This window comes from Epinephelus lanceolatus, chromosome 16 (genome assembly GCF_041903045.1).
Source record: "Epinephelus lanceolatus isolate andai-2023 chromosome 16, ASM4190304v1, whole genome shotgun sequence".
In the NCBI taxonomy this organism is placed as follows: Eukaryota; Metazoa; Chordata; class Actinopteri; order Perciformes; family Serranidae; genus Epinephelus; species Epinephelus lanceolatus.
Window position 1 is genome coordinate 14,424,272 of NC_135749.1, and position 20,050 is coordinate 14,444,321.

The 20,050-nt window shown below is 41.8% G+C and overlaps 2 protein-coding genes across 12 annotated transcripts in view; one reads left to right on the forward strand and one right to left on the reverse strand.

Moving 5' to 3' along the window:
* Nucleotides 1-880: 880 nt before the first annotated feature.
* Nucleotides 881-15,912, reverse strand: sgce (sarcoglycan, epsilon). 8 transcript variants are annotated; one of them, XM_033636967.2, is made up of 12 exons: nucleotides 15,602-15,912; nucleotides 9,544-9,666; nucleotides 9,108-9,265; nucleotides 8,541-8,613; nucleotides 7,248-7,446; nucleotides 6,532-6,694; nucleotides 4,693-4,907; nucleotides 4,174-4,200; nucleotides 3,508-3,696; nucleotides 3,090-3,133; nucleotides 1,418-1,455; nucleotides 881-1,251 (listed from the first exon to the last, which is right to left on the reverse strand). In XM_033636967.2, exons 1-12 carry the CDS (start codon nucleotides 15,648-15,650, stop codon nucleotides 1,201-1,203), a joined length of 1,329 nt encoding a protein of 442 aa, XP_033492858.1. In that variant the 5' UTR covers nucleotides 15,651-15,912; the 3' UTR covers nucleotides 881-1,200. The 8 variants fall into 8 exon arrangements, with proteins under 8 accessions (XP_033492858.1, XP_033492857.1, XP_033492860.1 ...); XM_033636966.2 differs by having other exon boundaries at nucleotides 9,108-9,277; nucleotides 15,602-15,777; XM_033636969.2 differs by lacking the exon at nucleotides 4,174-4,200.
* A 3,121-nt stretch (nucleotides 15,913-19,033) lies between these two features.
* The window catches only part of ppp1r9a (protein phosphatase 1, regulatory subunit 9A), a 62,543-nt gene continuing 61,526 nt past the window's right edge, over nucleotides 19,034-20,050 (forward strand). For all 4 annotated transcript variants that reach the window (XM_033636960.2, XM_033636962.2, XM_033636963.2 and 1 more), the window contains exon 1: nucleotides 19,034-19,238. The gene's annotated coding sequence lies outside the window, so the exon portion shown is untranslated. The remainder of the gene's footprint in view (nucleotides 19,239-20,050) is intronic.

Here is a 20,050-nt window from a genome sequence, read left to right on the forward strand (position 1 = left end):
TATATCCTCACAGACATTTAAGAGATAAGCACTTTGATTTTAAGACCTGCGTTTTCTTTTCATCTTTGCAGTGAAACAGGAAGTTCAACATGGATACCGGTGCAGATACTTTCTGTACTTTATTGCATTTTTATTGGGTAAATGAAATGTTTTGTCAAAGTCATTTGGCATATACAAAAAATATAATATTGTTAATCCAATCTGTATTTGCTTTTGAATTTTGAGTTGCATTACATCTACCACAGGGCAGTAAAAGATTGCTTTATCGATTGTCATCTACACATTTATGTAGCTTCTCTGTAAAAGAAAATCGTGGGTCCACAAGGAACTGATTTCTTCTTCACAGTGGAACAATCTGTCGACGGCTTTTTCGAAGCTTTTTGTGTCAGTTATCAGACAATGTGCGGGTCGTGCTCTCGAACTGAGGAAGAGCCAAGTAAATTTGTAATTTCTATAACCAGTCGTCACCTCATCGTATAGAGAGGAGAGTGGCATTTCCATGTTGTGATTTCCATTGATATGTGTGAAGTTTACTGATCCATTTCTTCGTCTATTACTGATCAACAGTTATAAATTTGGTAATTGTTTCAGGCCTTAATAGATCTTTTTGGTCTTGTAAAAGCAACAACTATTTATACCCCTGTGCAGGGCCTCTTTTAAATATGTTACATGTAAAAACAAAAAAATTGTGATGTCTTAAAAATGTGAAATGTATCCATATTATTTATAAATGCCTTTATTCTGTTGTACATTGTTAATATTACCTTCATAAAATGTGCTTTTTGGCTTCTTTTTTGGACAAAAATATACCTTTCATGTCATTCAGACATTACCAGTGTCTTGTTTATTATTGAGACAAAAATTACTTAGGGTCAAAAAATATTTTGAAAGACTTTATTATCATGTGACACAAAACATATTTAATAACACATGACAACAAAAACTCTCTCTTCCTCTAAGAGGTCCATTGTGCAAAGCAAGTAGAAATACAAACATAGTTTTAACATTTACAAACTCTTCAAAATACTCTGATGTATTTTTATAATCAGCTAAGCTCTTTTCTCACTCACTCTTTAAGGTGTAAGTGCATGTGGATGATAAATCTTTGTAAAGACACTTCTGACGCATGCAGATTGGCACAAATGTTAGAATAAAACAAAGATATACTGTAGATATGAAATCAGTCAGCTCCGACACTGGTCACAAATTCAGTGCTTCAGCCACCTTCCTCTCCTCAGGAATACCATTTACCTAGAACAAATATGAAAAACAGAATATAAAACCTCGTTGGCAAGAATTCACATTTAAGTTTCATACCCTGATGGTCCCCTTCAGCGGCTGCAGAGATGAGCTGAAATAACTTCGTGAAAATCAGTATGAATTATCTCGACATTAATTCAGAAACTGCAGCACCTACCTCCAGCCTCCGAAATGTTGACATGACATAATTATCTCCTTTGTTAGCAGTAAACAGAGAGAGCAGCAGGTTAGTGCTAGTACGGCCATGCAGCTGAACAACATGTACACAGGAGGGCGCTCAAGCTCTGATACCAGAACCGCAGGGGCTGAGATGCCACTGAATGAGAAGTAAAGCTCTGATTTCTTGTGGAGCGAAATTATTTGCTCTCAATAATCTGTGTCCAATTCTATAAAGTCTGGATGCTTGTGTTTTTACAGTGCTGTGGGGAGACGGTGAGGTCAGACTGAGGGTGTGAGCAACACGGCAAAATAACTGTGGCTCCAATATTGTAATTATTATCGTCAGTGCAGTCATCTTACTCAATGTAGAAAGATGTCAGTACACCCCCAAATCAATAAAACATATTTTCTTTTACCTGTAGTGCTGTTTATCAGTCTGGATTGTATTTGGTGTGAGTTGCTGAGTCTTGGAGATGTCCGCCATAGATTTGTCTGTCTTCTCGTCAATTTAACGGAACTAGATGGCACTCAGCATGTGGTGCTCAAAGTGGCCAAAAAAACCCAAAAAACAACACATTTGACAAACTCAACAGCAATGTCTCTTTCCAGAAATCATGACCCAGTTCCTCAAGATACTCCACAGACGTTGTTGTGAGCAGTTTCACGTAGGAACTATTTTCTTCCTCCCAGGCTACATCCTCCAACTGTATCACTGCAAAGAAGGAAGTGTGCACCTACTCATGGACAGTGGCCAGTGCTCCATTAAGGGTGAAATCTGCACTGACATGTACTTGCCTCCCGTTCCCTTCCATCCAATAAAAGCAACGGGTCAAATAAAACATTCACTTCCACTCGCACCTTTGCATCACGTGGAATTCAACTCTAGTGAACTTTGACCGGTGAAGTCACAGCCTCAACCAACAGCTGTGTCTAACCAGCTGATGTTGTATGATACTGGCCGTAAAAAACACAAACTGCCCCTTATGAGAGACGTGCGATCATATGTCACATTATTTAAAGGCAGGCTTGCTAACATTAGCTGGCAAGCTAACTGTCCTTGGGCGTCAAACCTGGCACTGCCCACACTCAGCCAGAATATCGACTCGGCAGGCGATGGTCATTTGCCTACATTCGCTCATGTGTGACCGTGCCCAAATGGCGTCCTCCTCTGCTGAGCTGTAACATTAACCAGCTCAGTGGTGCAGTAACAGAAGAGGCATGCTTCCTTCTATGTGATAGTTTTTGGGTGTAGTTGGACAGAAAGAAAATAGTTCCTACATCAAACTGCTCACAACAAGGTCACTGGATAATTTTCAGTAAGTGAGTCATGATTTCTGGAAAGAGACATTGCTGTTGAGTTTTTCAAATCTATTTTTCTGAGTGCCATCTAGTTCCATTGTATTTGAGAGAAGGCAGACATGTCTACAGCTGATGTCTGCAACACTCTGCAGCTCACACCAAAATAATCTAGATTGATAGACAGCAACACAGCTAAAAGTAAATTATGTATTTTTCAATTTGGGGTGGACTGTCCCTTGAACTGTAGCTCTGGCATCTGCAGCATCTATATTCTTTATTTATTACTTTTATTATCTATTAAATAGTGTCATATTAGATGGAGCAAGGCAGTTTGCGTGGGTACTACACAAAGGTTGAAAAAAAATACTAACCTGATGGCCGCTGCTGTGGTATCGTAATCTGGTTTTGCAGATTCCTGAAATCAACAACGACATTATGGTGAGCATTCACATACATTACAAGAGCCTTTAGTATCATGTGTTGTGCTTATATTAGCAAATATTTCTGTGTTTCAAGCCCATTAAGAAAAATCATGGGACAGCTTGAACCTCTTAAGCTGTGGTCGTATTTTCCAGAGGCCTGACTGGCTTTAGCTGTAAACATGGCACTGAAAACAAGATTAGACGATAACGGTATTGTTTTGACTTATATTTCCCCCTCTATAACGGCGCCTATAAGCCATACAGCTGCGTGCCTGCTAATGAGCAAATGTCTGTTTGTTCGTTCACGTGTTGCGTTAACCGCACATGCATGTCCCCTTCACCCAAAGTGAATAATCTTTGGACTCACGTCTGTGTCTGCATGAGGGGCATGCTGGTGGTCTCGTAGTTGTCCGGGTGGATGGGCGGCACCACCTCGCCACTGACCGGGTTGAAGACGGGCAGGGTGGAGAGGGGCCAGGAGATCTCACGGTTCTTAGACATGCTCCGCAGCTCCTTGGCGGACTTCTGGATTGAGCTGTGGTGAACCAGCTGGATGCTGGAGAGGGGAGAGGCAGTGCGGTTAACACGTATTGAAGCTCGGTGTAGTCACGGCGGGTGGTGTTAATTTGTCTCATCCGACACACATTTAAAATAGGCAATCAATTTGTATCAGCTATGCTGAGTTCTGTGCTCAATTCATGCATGCACAACAGCAACATAACCTCCATCCTGACCTATCGCTGTGACTTCTTTACTTTGTTTGACATATGGTGCAAGATATGTTCTTTGATTTATGTACGTTTTAGGCAATCTGTTACAGCTACAACATTAATAACCTGCACCTGGCCATTGAATTTTTGAGCAGCCCGTTTGGATGAATGGATGTCAACACACACATGAGCATATGAATGTATATGAGAAAGCCGTCAATGACAACATAGATGACAAAACTGCAAACCAAAGAGAGAGGGGGGGGCAGGGGACAGAAACAGACCCAAAATAAAGAAAAACACAGGAGAGGTAAAACACTTACTCTGGTGTTTGCATGTTTCTTTTTTCCCTAGAAACAAAACAAAATGGATGAATTAAATACTAATATTAATAGTTAAAAGAGACATCTACACACAAGTGAATGGACCGTTGGGTAAAGACAGAGTGGAAATGGTGATGGGGGTGTGCGAGATTGAGTGAACGAGGGGGCACGTCTCTCCCAGCCTGTAAATGATGGAGGATGATGAAAGAGATTTACCATGGATGAATGGCTACCGATGTCACGGCTATGCTTCAAAACATCAAGATGACAAAATTAACAAAAAACTGTGACAAATATTCATGGGGGGAACGTAATATAAATGGACCGTACAACTGGATGGTAATGACACGCTGCAATTCCAGTCCAGATTATTGCTCTTATCTAAATATCCTGCACTATCAACCCTGTCTCGCACTTGCTTCTCATAAACTTCAGTAACAGTTTCTCTGCTTTCCTCAAATGTTTGTTGGGGTGTCTGGTGTGATATTTGCATAAAAATATAAGACCAAGCACACTTACACCCCTTCCCGCCGGCAGCACATAGTGTAGCCGAGGATGAAGAAGAGGACTAGTGCCACAGCGGAGGGAACAGCCAGTGTGATAAGGAAGTCTGAAAAGTAGTTGCGGCCCTGCAGGGACTCAGAGGGGGGGTTGTATTCCCCGAATTCAGGCAGGATCCCGGTGCCTGGGTCGGGACGGGTAATGTATACCGGGGCCACTTTGTTGATGTCAACCTAAAGAGATAAGTCGTAGTTAATACAGCGTCTGTGAAAAAAATGTGTCAGAGATGTAACAGTAGTTTAGAATAATATTTACTCAATGACAGCATTTGGTCAAAAACACTGCTTTTGGTGCACAAAGACTAGTGTACCTGTTCATCTCAGCATTAAAGGGGACCCATTATGCTTTTCCTCAATTTCTGTCATATATATATATATATCATGTTAAAATGTCAAAAGTCCATATGAAACGTAGCCAAAGTTTCAAATAATGACGTAAACATATGTATAACTGAGCAAAAACCTCAGGCTTCAGACCACTCTGAATACGGCTGATCGTGACAGATTTCCTTATATGGTCATCTGCTCCAGGCACGTCACTGCAAGTGTTTTCATTACGTAGCCTACACTGTTCCATGCTAACTTCAAGAAAACATGTAATCCTGGTATCAGATGTTGTCAATGTCTCTGAGACTTAAGATCATGTTCCTGCTAAAACGTCTCCAGCTGTGGAGATTTGGGGATTTTTTTTATGGTAGAAAGTGCCACTATATTCTGTTACAGTCATTCCCCAGCTGCAAGTACACTGCTACACGTAGCTACATGCTGTCGTCAGGGAAAGTGATTTCACATCTTATTCCTGCTGGAACATGTCCTGTTGTATTGAGAGGCTTTTACTGGTGACTTCTCACAGTAGAAAGTACTGCTTTTCTCCATTAATGTCATTTTCCTGGCTGCTATGAGGGTGCAGAAACGCAAAGATTTGAAAGACCTGGGAACACTGACCAATCAGAGCAGACTGGGCTTTTTCAGTAGGGGGGCTTAAAGAGACAGGCGCTATAATGGAGTATCTCAGACAGAGGGTGAATACAGGTGTTTCGGCACAGGTAGTATTAGGGCTGGGCAATGTGGCGACTATATATGATATATCAATATATTTTCCGCCCCACTTGGTAACTCACAAGTTCTACAGCAGCACTGAGAGACGCAGAGCTGCTCCTCTGTTTAATCTGTTTGTTTACAGTGCGACATTGGTCGATATGTTGCACGTGCTACGCTACATCAGTCTGTGAGATGACTGAAATCACCGCAGTAGCACGCATGTAATCCAGCACTGCGCTGCTAGTCTGTGCATGAGGTGGATCATAGTGCATCGCTGTTCTTTTTGTTAGTTGTAGTCTGTTTTGTGACACTGAGACAGCGCCTGGATGCAGGTGACAGATCTGTTTAAAAAATGCAGCAACAACACAGACGTTTAGCATACAAGATGTATATAACGCAGACAAATTATCTCTCGCTCCTTCCCTCCCTCAGCCTCTCTGTTGATGCTCTGTGCAGAAATGAGATTAAATGAATACAAATATTTAAATCATTTTTCAGCACTAGATTCATTTGACAGGCGATGGTAAACGACTTTACAGAGATATATATCGTGTAACACCATTCAGCCTGAAAATACTGAAATATGAATTTGAGAGAAGGGAGCCAGCCCTAGGCAGTATGAAGAAAATGGCGCGTTTTTTTGTCCTTTGAAGCATGTTAATATGTTCAAGTTTAAACCTCAAAATGAGCATAATAGTTCCCCTTTAAAGAACCTGCAATTTTCAATCCAAGCAAATCTGTACAAGACAATCCTCACCAGAGAGATCTTACACCAATCAATGTGAAACTGGGCTCTGAACTTCTTGTCACAGCTGATGGCAGGCTCCATCTCCTGACTGCAGCGCAGCTGGTTATGTGGGCTTTCCACCTCCCGCAGGCACGAAGAGAAGGGAACATCGGCGCCGACCATCACATACACTCTGGAGAGGGGAGGAGAAAGTGAAACGCAAAGCATGAGAGAAGAGGAGAGAAAATGGAGCCTCATTTTACATGTTTATGCTGAGGCTTGTAATAGTCAGAGCACTTCTCCTCCGCTGAGCGTTCTCCTACATGCTTTCATCTTCCAAAACGTCAGCATGAATCTTTGATGCACAACTTATGGCAGTTCATGTGGGCTATTCCCCTCTGAACTAGACCAGCTGACAGTATCTGTCGGCGCTGACAGTCAAGTGTACTCATCTAATTCACAGCGAACGGTGAATCCCTAGGGCCCCAATTAAATAAAATGTCAGCATGATGTGAGTGGGCTGAAAATATAAGCAATTTGTTTGATTGGAGACCATGTTTAAGACTGTTAAAACTCACCTGAATCATAACACTAATCCCGCAATTTATCTGGTTTTCAGTATAAAAAAATCAACGTAACGTGCAATAAAAAGAGCCTAAAAAGAAAGAAAATTAATTTAGCTGTGACTGGATCATCTTTCCTTCAGTGTTGCAATACAAGTCCTGCAAAACTTTCAAACTCCTCACCCTTCCTTAAGGTTGTTAATGGGCAGGGGCACACGGCCGCCACGGTCCAGAGCTGAGGTGATGTTGATAGCATTGAGGCGCTCAGGCTGCCATACGTTCTTTACCGCTCCAAGGAAGTCCCCCAGCACCTCGCTGGCCAGCATCTCCTCCACATTCATGTTTTTGATATAAAACTCCGCCTGGTAGGGCAGAGGGAACTCTGTGCACAGGGATGAGGGAGAGAGAGACTCAGAATCAAAGTTGAATGGCGGAGAGAGACAGGGTTCCTACAGCTTAAGGCAAGTTAGATTTAAGACCTTTTTCAGTTTACTTAATGCCACTTGGAATGAAATTTAAGACTAATTTTACGATAAACTATTAAAGAAAAAAAGGGCATGAATTACAAAGGGTTAAGGACAGTTTTGCACAAATGTTTACTGTAATGTGAAACATCCGTCAACTTCGTCTGGATGATGTTAATCTGAGATGTTAATTATTATTTTTAAGACTTTTGAAAGATTATTTTAAGACATTTTAATACCAATTAAGACCCTTACTTTTAGATTAATGAATTCGTGCCTTTTAAGACTTTTTAAGGATTTGCAGATAGAGAAGCGAGGGGGGCAGCTACAGTTGCGTTCTGCTGACTATGACATCATTAATACTTCATTGCTGCAGCATAGATGACACTGATTTCGGCAGTCTGTCCAGCAGACGTTAGTGTGTCTGCTCTGCTCTGTTATGACTTGGCCTCCTTCTGGAGCCAGATGGCAGATGACATCACAGAAAAGGGAAAGTGATGTCACGTTGGCGCCGCGAACATCTGCCGAGCGTTCAGCCAATTCAGTTCATCTTGTACTGCATGTACCGCGACTGGTCGACAAGCCGGTGTGCAAACGTGCAGACGCACAGATGTGAGGTGCAGTCACACAGATGAAAGGGAGTGGCTGCTTTCTATAGATATACCATAATAATTTATGACCATAACATTCTGTATTGATGCAAGAGTGTGTGTTTACAGAAGCCACACTGACTTGTGATTCTTGATGTATCTTTTAGTTCATCTGCAAACAATAACTGATTCAGAGTTTGGTAGAGACACTTGTATATATCGTACACGTGGTTAGATCAATACAACATGTTCTTTTTCTTGAGAATGACTGATTAGTTCTTGTTGACAAAAATAATCACAGGCGGCATTTTCTCCTCCTCTCCATGACACTTCAAGTACTGATCAAGCCCTCAGGATTTAATCAGGGAAGTTGCACAGTCTGATCTCTGTTTGCTTTAAGCCCTCATACTGGCACCTCTTACCTTCTGTGGCCATGATGTTTATGATCAAGTTGTGCCGTGCTGTCTCGAAAGTGCGTCTGTTATAGGCAGTAATCTGCAACACACAGGGGTGAAAGTTTAAGCCCAGATCAGTGCAGCTTATATGGCAGCAGCACTCTGGGCAAGGCTGAGCTAGATACACACTACGCAGGCTCTGTGCAAGACTGAGACGCCGTATAGAGGCACATGTGCGCCGCTGGGAATGCTAAGCCTTTTGGGAAAAGAATTTCTACAGTAGCTTATGGGGGACAAAGAAAGCATAAGAAAACATAATGGAATTTAAGTCTGAAGACTCGTAGCGTAACATTTTACTATGCTACATCAGCTGTGCTCTGTAAAATCAATTCAAATGTGTTACTACTCCATTACCTTTATGTGTGTGATTTGGTAGAGACTGTAAATGTGTGACACTGCCTTCTGAATGAAAATGATTCTTTTAATTTAATGCTTTCATGTTGTACGACAGTTTTACTTTCTTGACACATTAAACAGAAACATGAATGCCTTCATCTTCCCTCTCTTCACTTTGAAAGTGGTCCAACCACCCACCTCTATGACGGAGGGCTTGCCAACATGCTCTGCAGTGGGGGAGCCGTAGAGCACTCCGTCGCTGTGCTGGGTCCTCTGGATGTAACGCAGCCAGCCCGGCCTGTCGGGGTAGCCCATCAGGTTGGTGTTGAAAGTGATCGGGTCGTTGCTGGCATCGCCTGTAGGCAGAGCTGTTTAATGAGGGGTGACCCAATGATCTGTTACGGGTCAGAACCAATTCAGTAATGTACATTTAGACCCATTAGCTGAATTGTGGACGACTTGCCACCAGCGGCTAAGCATTTTTTACTAGTGAAATGTGATGAATGGACAATGCACTGCTGCATTTATACAATGGCTGCGCCAACAACTACCGGTACAAATGTTTTACTCACTTAGATAATAAGCATAGTAAGCTAATAAGCATGCAGAAAGTGGGAATGTGATGGTGTTATACCTGATTTTGGGTAGGGAGGAAACTCTCCTTTGAAATACTCCCTCTCCAGAACATGGACAAACAGCACTCCTGCAGATGGGTAGACGTTACGGTCTGCATGCGATCTTGACAAGATGGTGACCACTGAAACACAGATTTCAAAACAAAAAGGAAATTAGCACCTGAAAGCAAAATATTCACACTTTTTTCCCCCTCTGTGTTTGCTTTATCATTAATGACCTGCCAGCAGCACTAATTAGACAAGAAGAGAAGGCGTTAATAGAGGTGAAAACAAATAAAGTAAACATTCAGGGTTACTAACACCTGCTAACCTACTTCACACTTTGAGAATCAATACTGCTGGCAATGACAGATTTGTCCACTTTTCTTGCCTGGTGGCGTCTGCATTCTCTTAAAAGTAAAATGCATTTGCTTCACACAAGAACGCAGTGAAGAAACAGGCACGAACTCAAATTATTAGCTGACGGAAAGACTATGATTATGTACATAATAAGACCAAGCTGCTAAATCAAAAGAATGAATTTCAGGGCCAAGGCGCCGAGGTACTGTGAGTAAAAGCAGCAGTAATGAGAGTCATTCAGACTGTATGGAGCTGTTTTCGTGCCCTCCTCCCACTCCGTCTCCATTATTCTCTCTGTTTAGCCCCACTCCATTTCAAACACAAACATTTAGTCTGTATTTGTGAAGGGCATCGCTAGGAAAATGGCAGCCCCTTCACAAAAGTTTACACAACAAAAGACTTGTGATTTGCAAAGCTCTCTTCCCTGTCTTTGCATCTTCCACTATTTCCCCTTCTCTTGTCGTCTTTCAGTCTCTGAGAATTTTTCCTCTTCTCACTTTTTTCTCCCCGCAGTGGGTGGGCACTCAATTTTTAATCACCATGGGAGACTGAGTGTACAAGGAGGAAGAGGAGAAGGAGGGGGGGAGGAGAGGGAGGGAGGGCAAACTGGAGATCTGTGCTATGAAGTGCAAGAGAAGGAGGGAAGGAGAGTTTGTACTGTTCTCGCCTGCAGACACATAACTCCAAACACATTAAGCAGCAAGAAGGCATGGGAAAGCTGTATGTGTGCCTTCCCCTCGAGGAAAATGTCACCGATTTTCACCATTGTTTATCTCCCGCCTCATCTTCTTATTAACGTCAAACTAACATATTCTACAGCATCACAACATGGAGTGAGTCTCTACGACTGTACTGACAGCCCTCTCCTTGAACACAAGCTGATTTCCAAGGAGAATCTCCACTGAACACAGTAATAGAGCAGGATTTACATTTTAATCCATGCCCATGAAAGAGGAAGTCAGTATGTGATCTTCGGTTGTTAAGTGTTATCTATTACCAGGGAGCACAAAGGGGTTATAAAAGATTAAGTGACACAGTAAGCTGCAGATTATTAAGGAAGTCCACATCTACAAGGCCAAATTGCCTAACTGCAATCTAGGTGCACTGATGAGCTGCCTGTACGAGTAAGGTTATAAAACACTCCCATATGCATGTTAAACTGGGCTACATCTGTGGCCACAAACGGTGACTGGCCATATGTCCGATGTCCCCGAGGGCTCAGTCGCAGCTAGATACAATCAATAGCATTTAGCGGCCGCTAAATGTGGTGTTACTTGTAGAAACCTGAGGTTATATCCACCACGTTTCTTTCCAAGAACAGATTGAGGGAACCACCTGAGCGAGACTAATCCGCGCCATGGCTCCTTTCTCTGCTACTACTGCACCCATGACACTAAGATCTAGGTTATTCAGCGACCAAGAATAAAACCTCATTCAGTTTCGGCGCACCGGTGGCACCCTCGGTGATGACTTGAGTCGATCTGCAAATCCCACTCTGAATGTGCACGCTTGGATTCTATTACCCGACCCGTTGGGCCTCATCAATTCTTCACCACACAAAGGACCACAGTCACACACTCCCATTCAAGGTCAAGCACTGGCTATTCTGTTCTGCTCAGAGGCCAACTGGATGCGGTGTAAACATTTGTGGCACGTCCACAGATGAGACAAGCAGGACACAGAAGCGAGCCCAGATGGCCTGGTCTCACCTAATGGTCTGAGGAATAGGAAATGACCTATGGGATTTGAAATGTGTTTTGGCCGATCAACATTAAAGCTCTGATTCAACAGCAAGCCTTTGAGCCTAACACACACTCCTGGCTGCCTTATGTTAGCCGGTCTCGCTTACAGGATCCTATTGGACTGTGTTTGACTGCAGTCACTTCTGTTTAGCGAGCAGCCACTGTAAGTAAAGATCACTAACTAAGCTACACTGAGGCTCCGCTAATAGCATCAGATCTGCTTATTTGCGGCGGGCTGAATTTCTGCCAGGCCTTCTCGAGATGATGGACCTCAGCCCTCCTACTGTACCAGGGCTCAACACTAACTTTTAAAAGCCAGGCAGCTCTTGGTTGCCGAAACTAAAAATATGGTTTTATCTGATACTTGACAGATTTTGAATCTAAAGTGTTATCAGTAAACTAGTAAACTTGATACGTCACTTATTGATGAGTATGCTGTACATATTTTGCAGTGTATTTCTGTTAAGCTCAAGGGTGCCGAGATACTACACCTACCAAGAATTCACAGATTTACTTTTTGTTTTTTTGTCCGTTGAAGCACATTCGAGTTGGAAGCTGACAGGTTCGTTGAACTTTTCACCCCATAGTCAAACAACTTAATTTGCTTTACAATTGTCTCTAAAAACAGATGCCTGCATACATGCCAGTAAACGCACCAATGCACTTGCAGTGTTGTCACCTGCATCAGAGTCATGACTGTGACTTATGACCAACCATGAACCTCCAGGGCTGAAAAATGAAGCCAACGCAGAAGTGTTATTAAAAACTGCAGTTCCTCTAATGGCCACTTGAGGCTGGTTCCAGAAGCGAGTCAATTTCCGAAGACATCCATATTAAAATGCCCAACTTCACAGCAGAAATAGACATGTTTACAGCTGGTACATAAAACAGTTTGGGTCTCTTTAGCTAATTCCAACATTCATGACAACTGTATGGGGGTTAACTTTTATATAACTCATCAATTTTCATTTTATTAAGGCTTTATTTAATTTTATATGTTAAGGAGATCAAGAACTGGTTGCCATTTTTTTCAAAAAGGTTGCTACTGGCAACCTGGCAACTATTACTGTTGAGCCCTGTGTACATAATACATCACCAGTTAAAGGTTAATACTAGACTGACTGAAGACTAACCATTAGGCTCCTGCTGCAAGACAAATGTAAAGATAGACAAAAGTGCATGCTCATACACTCATACACACAACAAGCCACACTCTACTGATAATTGGGCTCACATACTGTACGCGCTGGCATTCAGGTATTTCCTTTATATTGCACATAATCATAATAAACTGACAATCTTTAATTTAGAGTAGATCACTGACAGGCCATGGGGGAGGTGGAAATGACTAACCAGATTTTATGCTCTTCAGGGCTGACCTTGGACTGACTGAAGTTTCAGGAGTGATGCCTACGCTAAAAATGTCATTGGCAGCACATAGAGAAAAAAACACACCCTTGTTCCTCTAATGGCTCGAGCTAACTGAGGCCTCCGGCTAGCCGACACAGAGGCAAGGGAGGGATGTCCTTTAGTTCTGTTGAATCAGCTTTGTATGTGTACGTCGCACGGGTCAGGAGGAATGCATGTGCTTCTTTGGTGTTCCGGGGAAGCACAGACAACAAGGATCGCTACTGTTTGAACCGCAGCTTTGGTATTCTGCCTGTGATGAGGTTGAGCCTCGTTGTTCTAAACACAGACCTGGAAGTGAAAGTAGTCAGTGTCACAACAGGCAGAAGGCTGTGGCTAAGGACAAGAGTGGACACGACACAGCCAGTTCAATCTTCTAGCGCTCTGTGGGGGTAAGTAAATCTCTGGTTTATCTAAAACAATTAGGTTGACTCAGGGCAGTAGAGCACCAGTATCGTGTTAAACAGAAGATATAGACCTTTGTTTCATAGTTAATGATTAAGGATGAATTCTACTTCTAGCAGGGGCAAGGATCAGACAAAATCTAAATTCAGTAAACTGCTGTTACAGCAAAAGTATGTGGGCCAAGTCTGTGGGACAGCAGACAACTGAAAACAATAATGCCAGTATTAATGGGAAACCAGTTGAGCGTGTCACTGTGTTATGACAGGGGGGAGGGGACAGCGGGTCAACACATGAAGTGCACCACTGCACACACCCACTCACCATCTCTGTATAGGGCTGTTCTCTGCTTCAAGCCCACGGGCCAATCCATATGGACAAATCTCTCATGTAAAGACGTGTGTTTGGCGTCATAGGCATGCACAATGTAAACTATTGGATCATTGAACAGAAGCATGAATAGAACAAGTGTGTCTTTCAAGGGCAGTCTAAACTATACATTCAGTTTGTTACTAGTTTATTAACCTGGCTTAAACTAATGCAGTCTAATACAACAGCTGTGCATGCAGATTCACATTTTTCAAGCTTGGATAAATCCCCCAGATAAAGAGAAGTTGCACACAGAAATTAATTTGAATAAACTGAAACCATTGTTTCTAATGTGTGGTGCATTGAAACTGGTTTGGTGCGTTTCTTTGTCATAATAGTGAACTGAAAATCTTTGGGTATTGGATTGTTGATTACATAAAACAAGACATATCTCTTCATGGGCTGTGGGAAATTCTAATGTGCGTTTATTACTATTTTTCTTTGATTTCTTGACCAAACAATTAATGGATTTATCAAGGTTTTTTCGCTTTTTACAATATATTCTTGTTGCTGTGTAGCTTTTATGATCGCACCATGTTTGCACCTGACTGTGAGCTAGTTTTATAATTTGCACATTACTGTTATCTAGTTTTTACATTTGCTATATATCATATATCTTATTTAATATTTGCTAAACACTTCTAATCTGCTGTCTTTTTCTCATCTTATTTTACTTTTCCTTATCTTTAAAACAGATTAACTGATGATGAAAGTAATTGTAAGTTGTATCCCTAGATAAAAGCATGGACAAATGTTAGAGACCTTTGATTCCTGCTGTAATGTTGAAGTGATACTGGGCTGATTTTATACCTGTAGATCAGGGTTCCTGCAGACTTTTTAAAGTCAAATTTAAGATGTTTTACGACCTCAAAAAAGAAAAATTAATACCATTTAACTCCAACAAACTGCATTAATACACGGTAGTAAACATCATGTTCACATGTTTTTCAGTGTATCTTCTATCGCATTACGAGTAATAAAGTAATAATATCATATAACTAATCATGTAACTAGATACAGTAATAGCTAGATTTGATTAGGTATTCAGACATGTCTCCGTTAGTCCTAGTTTCACCTCAAAATTTAAGACTTCTCACAGGTAAAAATAAGACTTTTTAAGACATTTTATGGCCTTAAATTTTCAAAATCAAATTTAAGACTTGTTAAACCCTGGTAGATGGATGTAAGGAGTTCATATGATTATCTTGCACCAAGATTTCTGACTCTTAACATTGTTGCAAGGCTGTTGTGTTACTGCATTAATTTCACCTACATGTCTACCTAATAAACAGGCAACAGAGAGAATATAAATTGCCAGCACAAGATGTGTACCACTAATAAGCAGCTGTAAGAAAAAAAAAAAGCAGTGTAATAATATTCTCACATATATTCTCCATATATAATTAGGGGTGACTTGAGCTGCTAAATTAGGCATCCATTACACACCTGGTCTAAATATAAACACAGGCCAGCGCCATGGGAAATGGGCTAATTTCACAAAGGTAATTAAAACTGAATGAATGACAACAAATATAACCAGCAAGATATTGTATAACGTTATTATATAACTCGTTGAAGATGTAAGAGAGTGTATAAAACCATTTTTATGCTGACTGTGTACACTGTATAACGGTATAGCTGCCTATTGTTAGCCATTTTTCCTCCTCAGCCTCCTGGAAAAAATGAGCACGGTAGCTAAACAGCAGCATGCTAACTAGCTAGCTAGCTAGCATAGACACCGCATCAAAGGCAAACGCGTGAAAATGTCCGGATATATCCGAGTTTAATCGATACGTACCCGTACCGAGCCATACCGCGACAGCTCTAGCGGACATGGTGCACATCATCCTCGTAAATCTAACATGTAAAAAGGCTGTTTTAATCTAATCGCCACTGGGGTTTGACAGCCATGATAATAAGCATCCTGCAGCATTCCTTCCTCCGCCTCCTTCCTTCACTGGAAACAGCACGGCTCCTCATTGGCTCCACATCTGGATGGAAAAAGATGGTTGTCTCGTAAAAAAACGGGGCAAAAACACAGCATGAATCAGAGAAAGGGGCGTCACGCCTTCTGTGGATGTTTCTGTGGGATGTTGGTGGAGTTAAACTGGGGTTTAGGTTTCAGCTGGCTGTGTATCATACACAAGGAGTGGCTGCTGTGTGGCTGCGTCCCTGTTGACTTGTCTCCATGTGATTAAGGACTACATGTCATTTCACTGACCCTATAGTGTAACTCTCTTAAAGCATCTTTTTATCTTCAATTGAAAGAAGGTTGCTAAATTCCTCTGTTTATTAATGCCTTCTTTGATTTCTTTTTGATCTATGAGCTTGATGATTTCTTGACAAACACATAGGCTCCTACACACATGCATACACACCATCACCTCACCAGAGCATGACCTCCGAAGCCCAGCTGTTGGAGGGCAGAGACATGTTTAAGAAGTCTGCTCGAATCTGCCCAGACCCCCTGCAGAGGCAGTCCTAGCAGACAGATGGTCATGTTTTGGCCCCTTGGCTTCAAGTCAGGCCGGCTAAAGGGCTGTGGGACCCTTAATTCACCCTTCATGCTCCCTTGATGTCAGCTGCCACTGAGAGCGCACTTTGATTCTGCAGAGAAGCACCCTGGTTCTGGCTAACATGTCGACCGTGTTCACTGAATGCCTCTTGTTTGATGAAGGGATATTTGAAACTGGATTCATAGCTTCCGCATGTGGTGATGAACATGATGCCATCCATCCTCAGCGCTCTGCGGTTGCGAGGCTGTTCTGTTCTCTCACCCTCCCTATCATTCCCTTAAGATTATTTTTAGGTTGCTTAGCAACATCTTCACATAGCCAGCGTTTGGACTGAATGTATCACAACAAACAGTATAGGTCAATGCATGCTTCATGCTTGGAAAACACAGCATTTCCCAATTGGCAAGAGGTTAAGATAGTGGCTAAATGTGTCTGAGATCTTATGTGGTGAATGTGCGCTGATTTGGATTGACCACTTCTTCCTCAGTATAGGTTGTGTTAAGTGTCAGTTTACGCTGTAGTTGCCCTGACTTTACTTATTCTGAGGTGCAGGGCAAGATGTAACATACCCTCGCTCCTCACAAGTGCATCCTGTTGCTAAATGGGAACAAACTATAGCTCATGTAGGTTTATTGTGGCAAAGACTTCCTTTAGAGACGCTGGTAATGAAAAATGTGAAAGATCATAAGTAAAAATGGAACAACAATAGCCTACTGCATGAAAAAGAACAAATGTGTATCTTTGAGTGAGTTTAATATGGACAGAAATGGTTACATAAAATTTATTTAACCATTTACCATGCCAAAATATGCGATTTACCTTATTTTGATAATAATGTAAATTGCATATTTTGGCAGATCATATGACTGCACATTTATAAATGAGATTTACTTTATGGGATTTAAGAATGTGACGAATTAAGTCATAAATATTTCATTCAAATTTACGCTTGCTCTTTAATCTGCTAAATCACACATACTTTTTGAATGAATTGTGATTAAATTTTGATTAAGATTTTAATTCAGAATATAACATGTCATGTGTGCTTGCAACATACACATGTAAGCAACAATGCCATGCATTATAACACATCAACATCAATAACTCTGCAGTGTTTATTAAGATAACCACACATTTGAATGTTGGCAATTGTTAAAATTTGTGTAATGTAAAATCAGACATTTTAATTGAGGAAAGAGACTGCAAATTCTGATAACCATATAATTTTCTGATATGCATTTAGCATGCGAGTGTGTGAGTATGGTGTGTTCAGTATGGCCAACTTTAATATTCAGAGGCTCTTGTTTCATCACGTGTGGCTGAATTAAGTCTGCTCATGACACTTATCACCCTCCAGAAGGAACAAATGCCCAGTGTCACCTTTACCTACAGTAGAATCAAGGGCATAGGTGCCATTTCAACATTGAAAGTGGACACATATGAAATGAGGGTTTTTTGGTCCTCCTCAGGAAATTTTGAGCATCAGACCAGGGTTTGCGCTAGACTTATATTTATGCCCAATATGTCCATTAATATTCCAGAATTCTGACCATATAACAGACTACATTTAATGACAGTGAAACCCACCATGCATGGTAGAGTGAAATGTATCTCTGGTCTGAGCTCCAAGGTTGCGGTGTGTTGAAGGTCTGCTTGGAGAATGTGATCCATGATGCTATCACCTAGCGACAGTGAGTGTGGTAAGAGAAGATCGTGAGTGCTGTGGATGTGTCATATGTACAGCTTCGTCGGTCAAATAGATCCGTCTGTAGTAAAAATAAAAATCTGGTCTGCATGTTTGTATTTAAGTTGTCTAAGCAACAAATATAGATTAATATTGATATATATTAACATGCTGTTTATTTATTTGGCATATTTCCCACTGGACATTTTGGCCTTTGATATTTTCAGCTGCTGGACAACTACATGTGATTCCAGCAAAAAGCCAGCATATGCCTTCTGACTTAAACCCTGTGTTAGACGCCTAATGTTCTGCATTTTGGTGAATTTGAATGCATCAATCTGTGTTTTCTCTGCAGCATTTTACGATGGAAATGTCTTTAATTTCTTCAAAATGCAAGACCTCTGCTACTTTGATGTTTCTATGGGTGGCGACAAATGTTTAAAATGTTGAAGGGGTGGTGCCCCCTGTGCCCCCCCTGAAATCTACACCTATGCTTACACTGATAAGATGTAGGAAGGAGCAGATGTTGCTATCCTTATTTCTCCTAGCACACAGTTAATTAACAGTGATATCAAACTTCACCCATTTTTCTTGCTCTTCCTTCTTGTAAACTCCTCTAGGCCCTCTGGTGGCCCTCATCTCTAGTCACCCTAATTTGAGCACCCATCGCGTTGCCAGATTGGTCCCTGACCCCATCTACCCCACCCAAACCCCAGTGATGAACAATAAGCAGCGAGTAAAGTTACAGTTGCTGTGTGCTGGTATTTATGCCAGACTGCAGCTCACTGAAACCCCCTCCGCGCAGCAGATTATCGGACCAAACCATTGCCGCAGTTCAGGTTTTAGCACCTGTCACATGAGGCTTTACATTCGCAAATCGCCGGCTACCATAACAGCTAAGTATGTTTGCTTTACCATCCTGCAGACGTATATCGGAGCAGCCCTTGTAGATGGTGCCACAGTGCAGCTCTCTGTGAGATGAGCTGCCAAATTGCACCGACACCCCTATAGCGCGACTGGCAGCATCACCCACTGCCTGCAATGGCGTTGTAGCGGCTCCAGTGTGTCCAAACGTTTCTGTAGTGGCGATTCCGTCCCGGACAATTTACGAGCGTGGGATAGAAATGTTTTTATCGAAAGGTTTTGCAACAAGAGCATCTATATTGTCCACGAGTTTACGCCTCGGGATTACAGTTTGTTTGTATCACGCGTCAAACGGAGCCGGAGCCATGAATGTAAGTCTGACTCTTTTGTTTTTGTAACATTGGAGCAACATCGCGGTGGTTTGTGGTTAACAGTTAACTTAGTCTTCTGGTAATCACAGAGGAAGGTCAGTCGTTTATATGTTTGCCCCCTGCATGTGCACGGGAGGGGAAATGCACATAAATAAATGTTTAACAGTGTCAGAATGGGGAAACCTGAGCTGTCATGCTGTGTGCGGTGTGGCTGATGTGCTTGTTTGTCTGATCCCACTGACACAATGTTAAAGCCTCAATTTCATCTTTCATCTTTCACCTCTAACTTTATGTGCTATGTCACCCAAAGCAGCACAGAATGTTATTCAAGTTGATTTTATTTTGCACAAGGAATTTTACCTAGGTGTTACCAGCAAGAGTCCGGCATGGTGAATAATGAATATTGAGCCAGGACATTTAGGTTTCAGCCACTGCTGCTGCTGCTGCTGATGCATCCATACCATTCAGCACAACTGAGATTAATGGATTGTCTGTTTTCCCACATGGATGTTTTTGTGTCATATTTCATCATCCTCTTTGTGTGAATGTATTTCCAAACAGGATTAAATATGTATAGCTGTAGGTATGGAATATTTAACCACTATGCTAGCCTGCTACCCTGCTCCAATGCAGTATTATTGTAATGGTGGGTAAACTGCAAGGCTTTCAGTTCATGAAATGTTTAGTATTGTTGTTCCTGGGATGGTGTCAACACATTACTGGTGCATTCAACAGCCCTTTTCTCTCTGTGCAGTAAAGGTTGCAACTACCATGAAATGCTTTGTTTAAGGGCATTAAGTAGGGACCGGCAT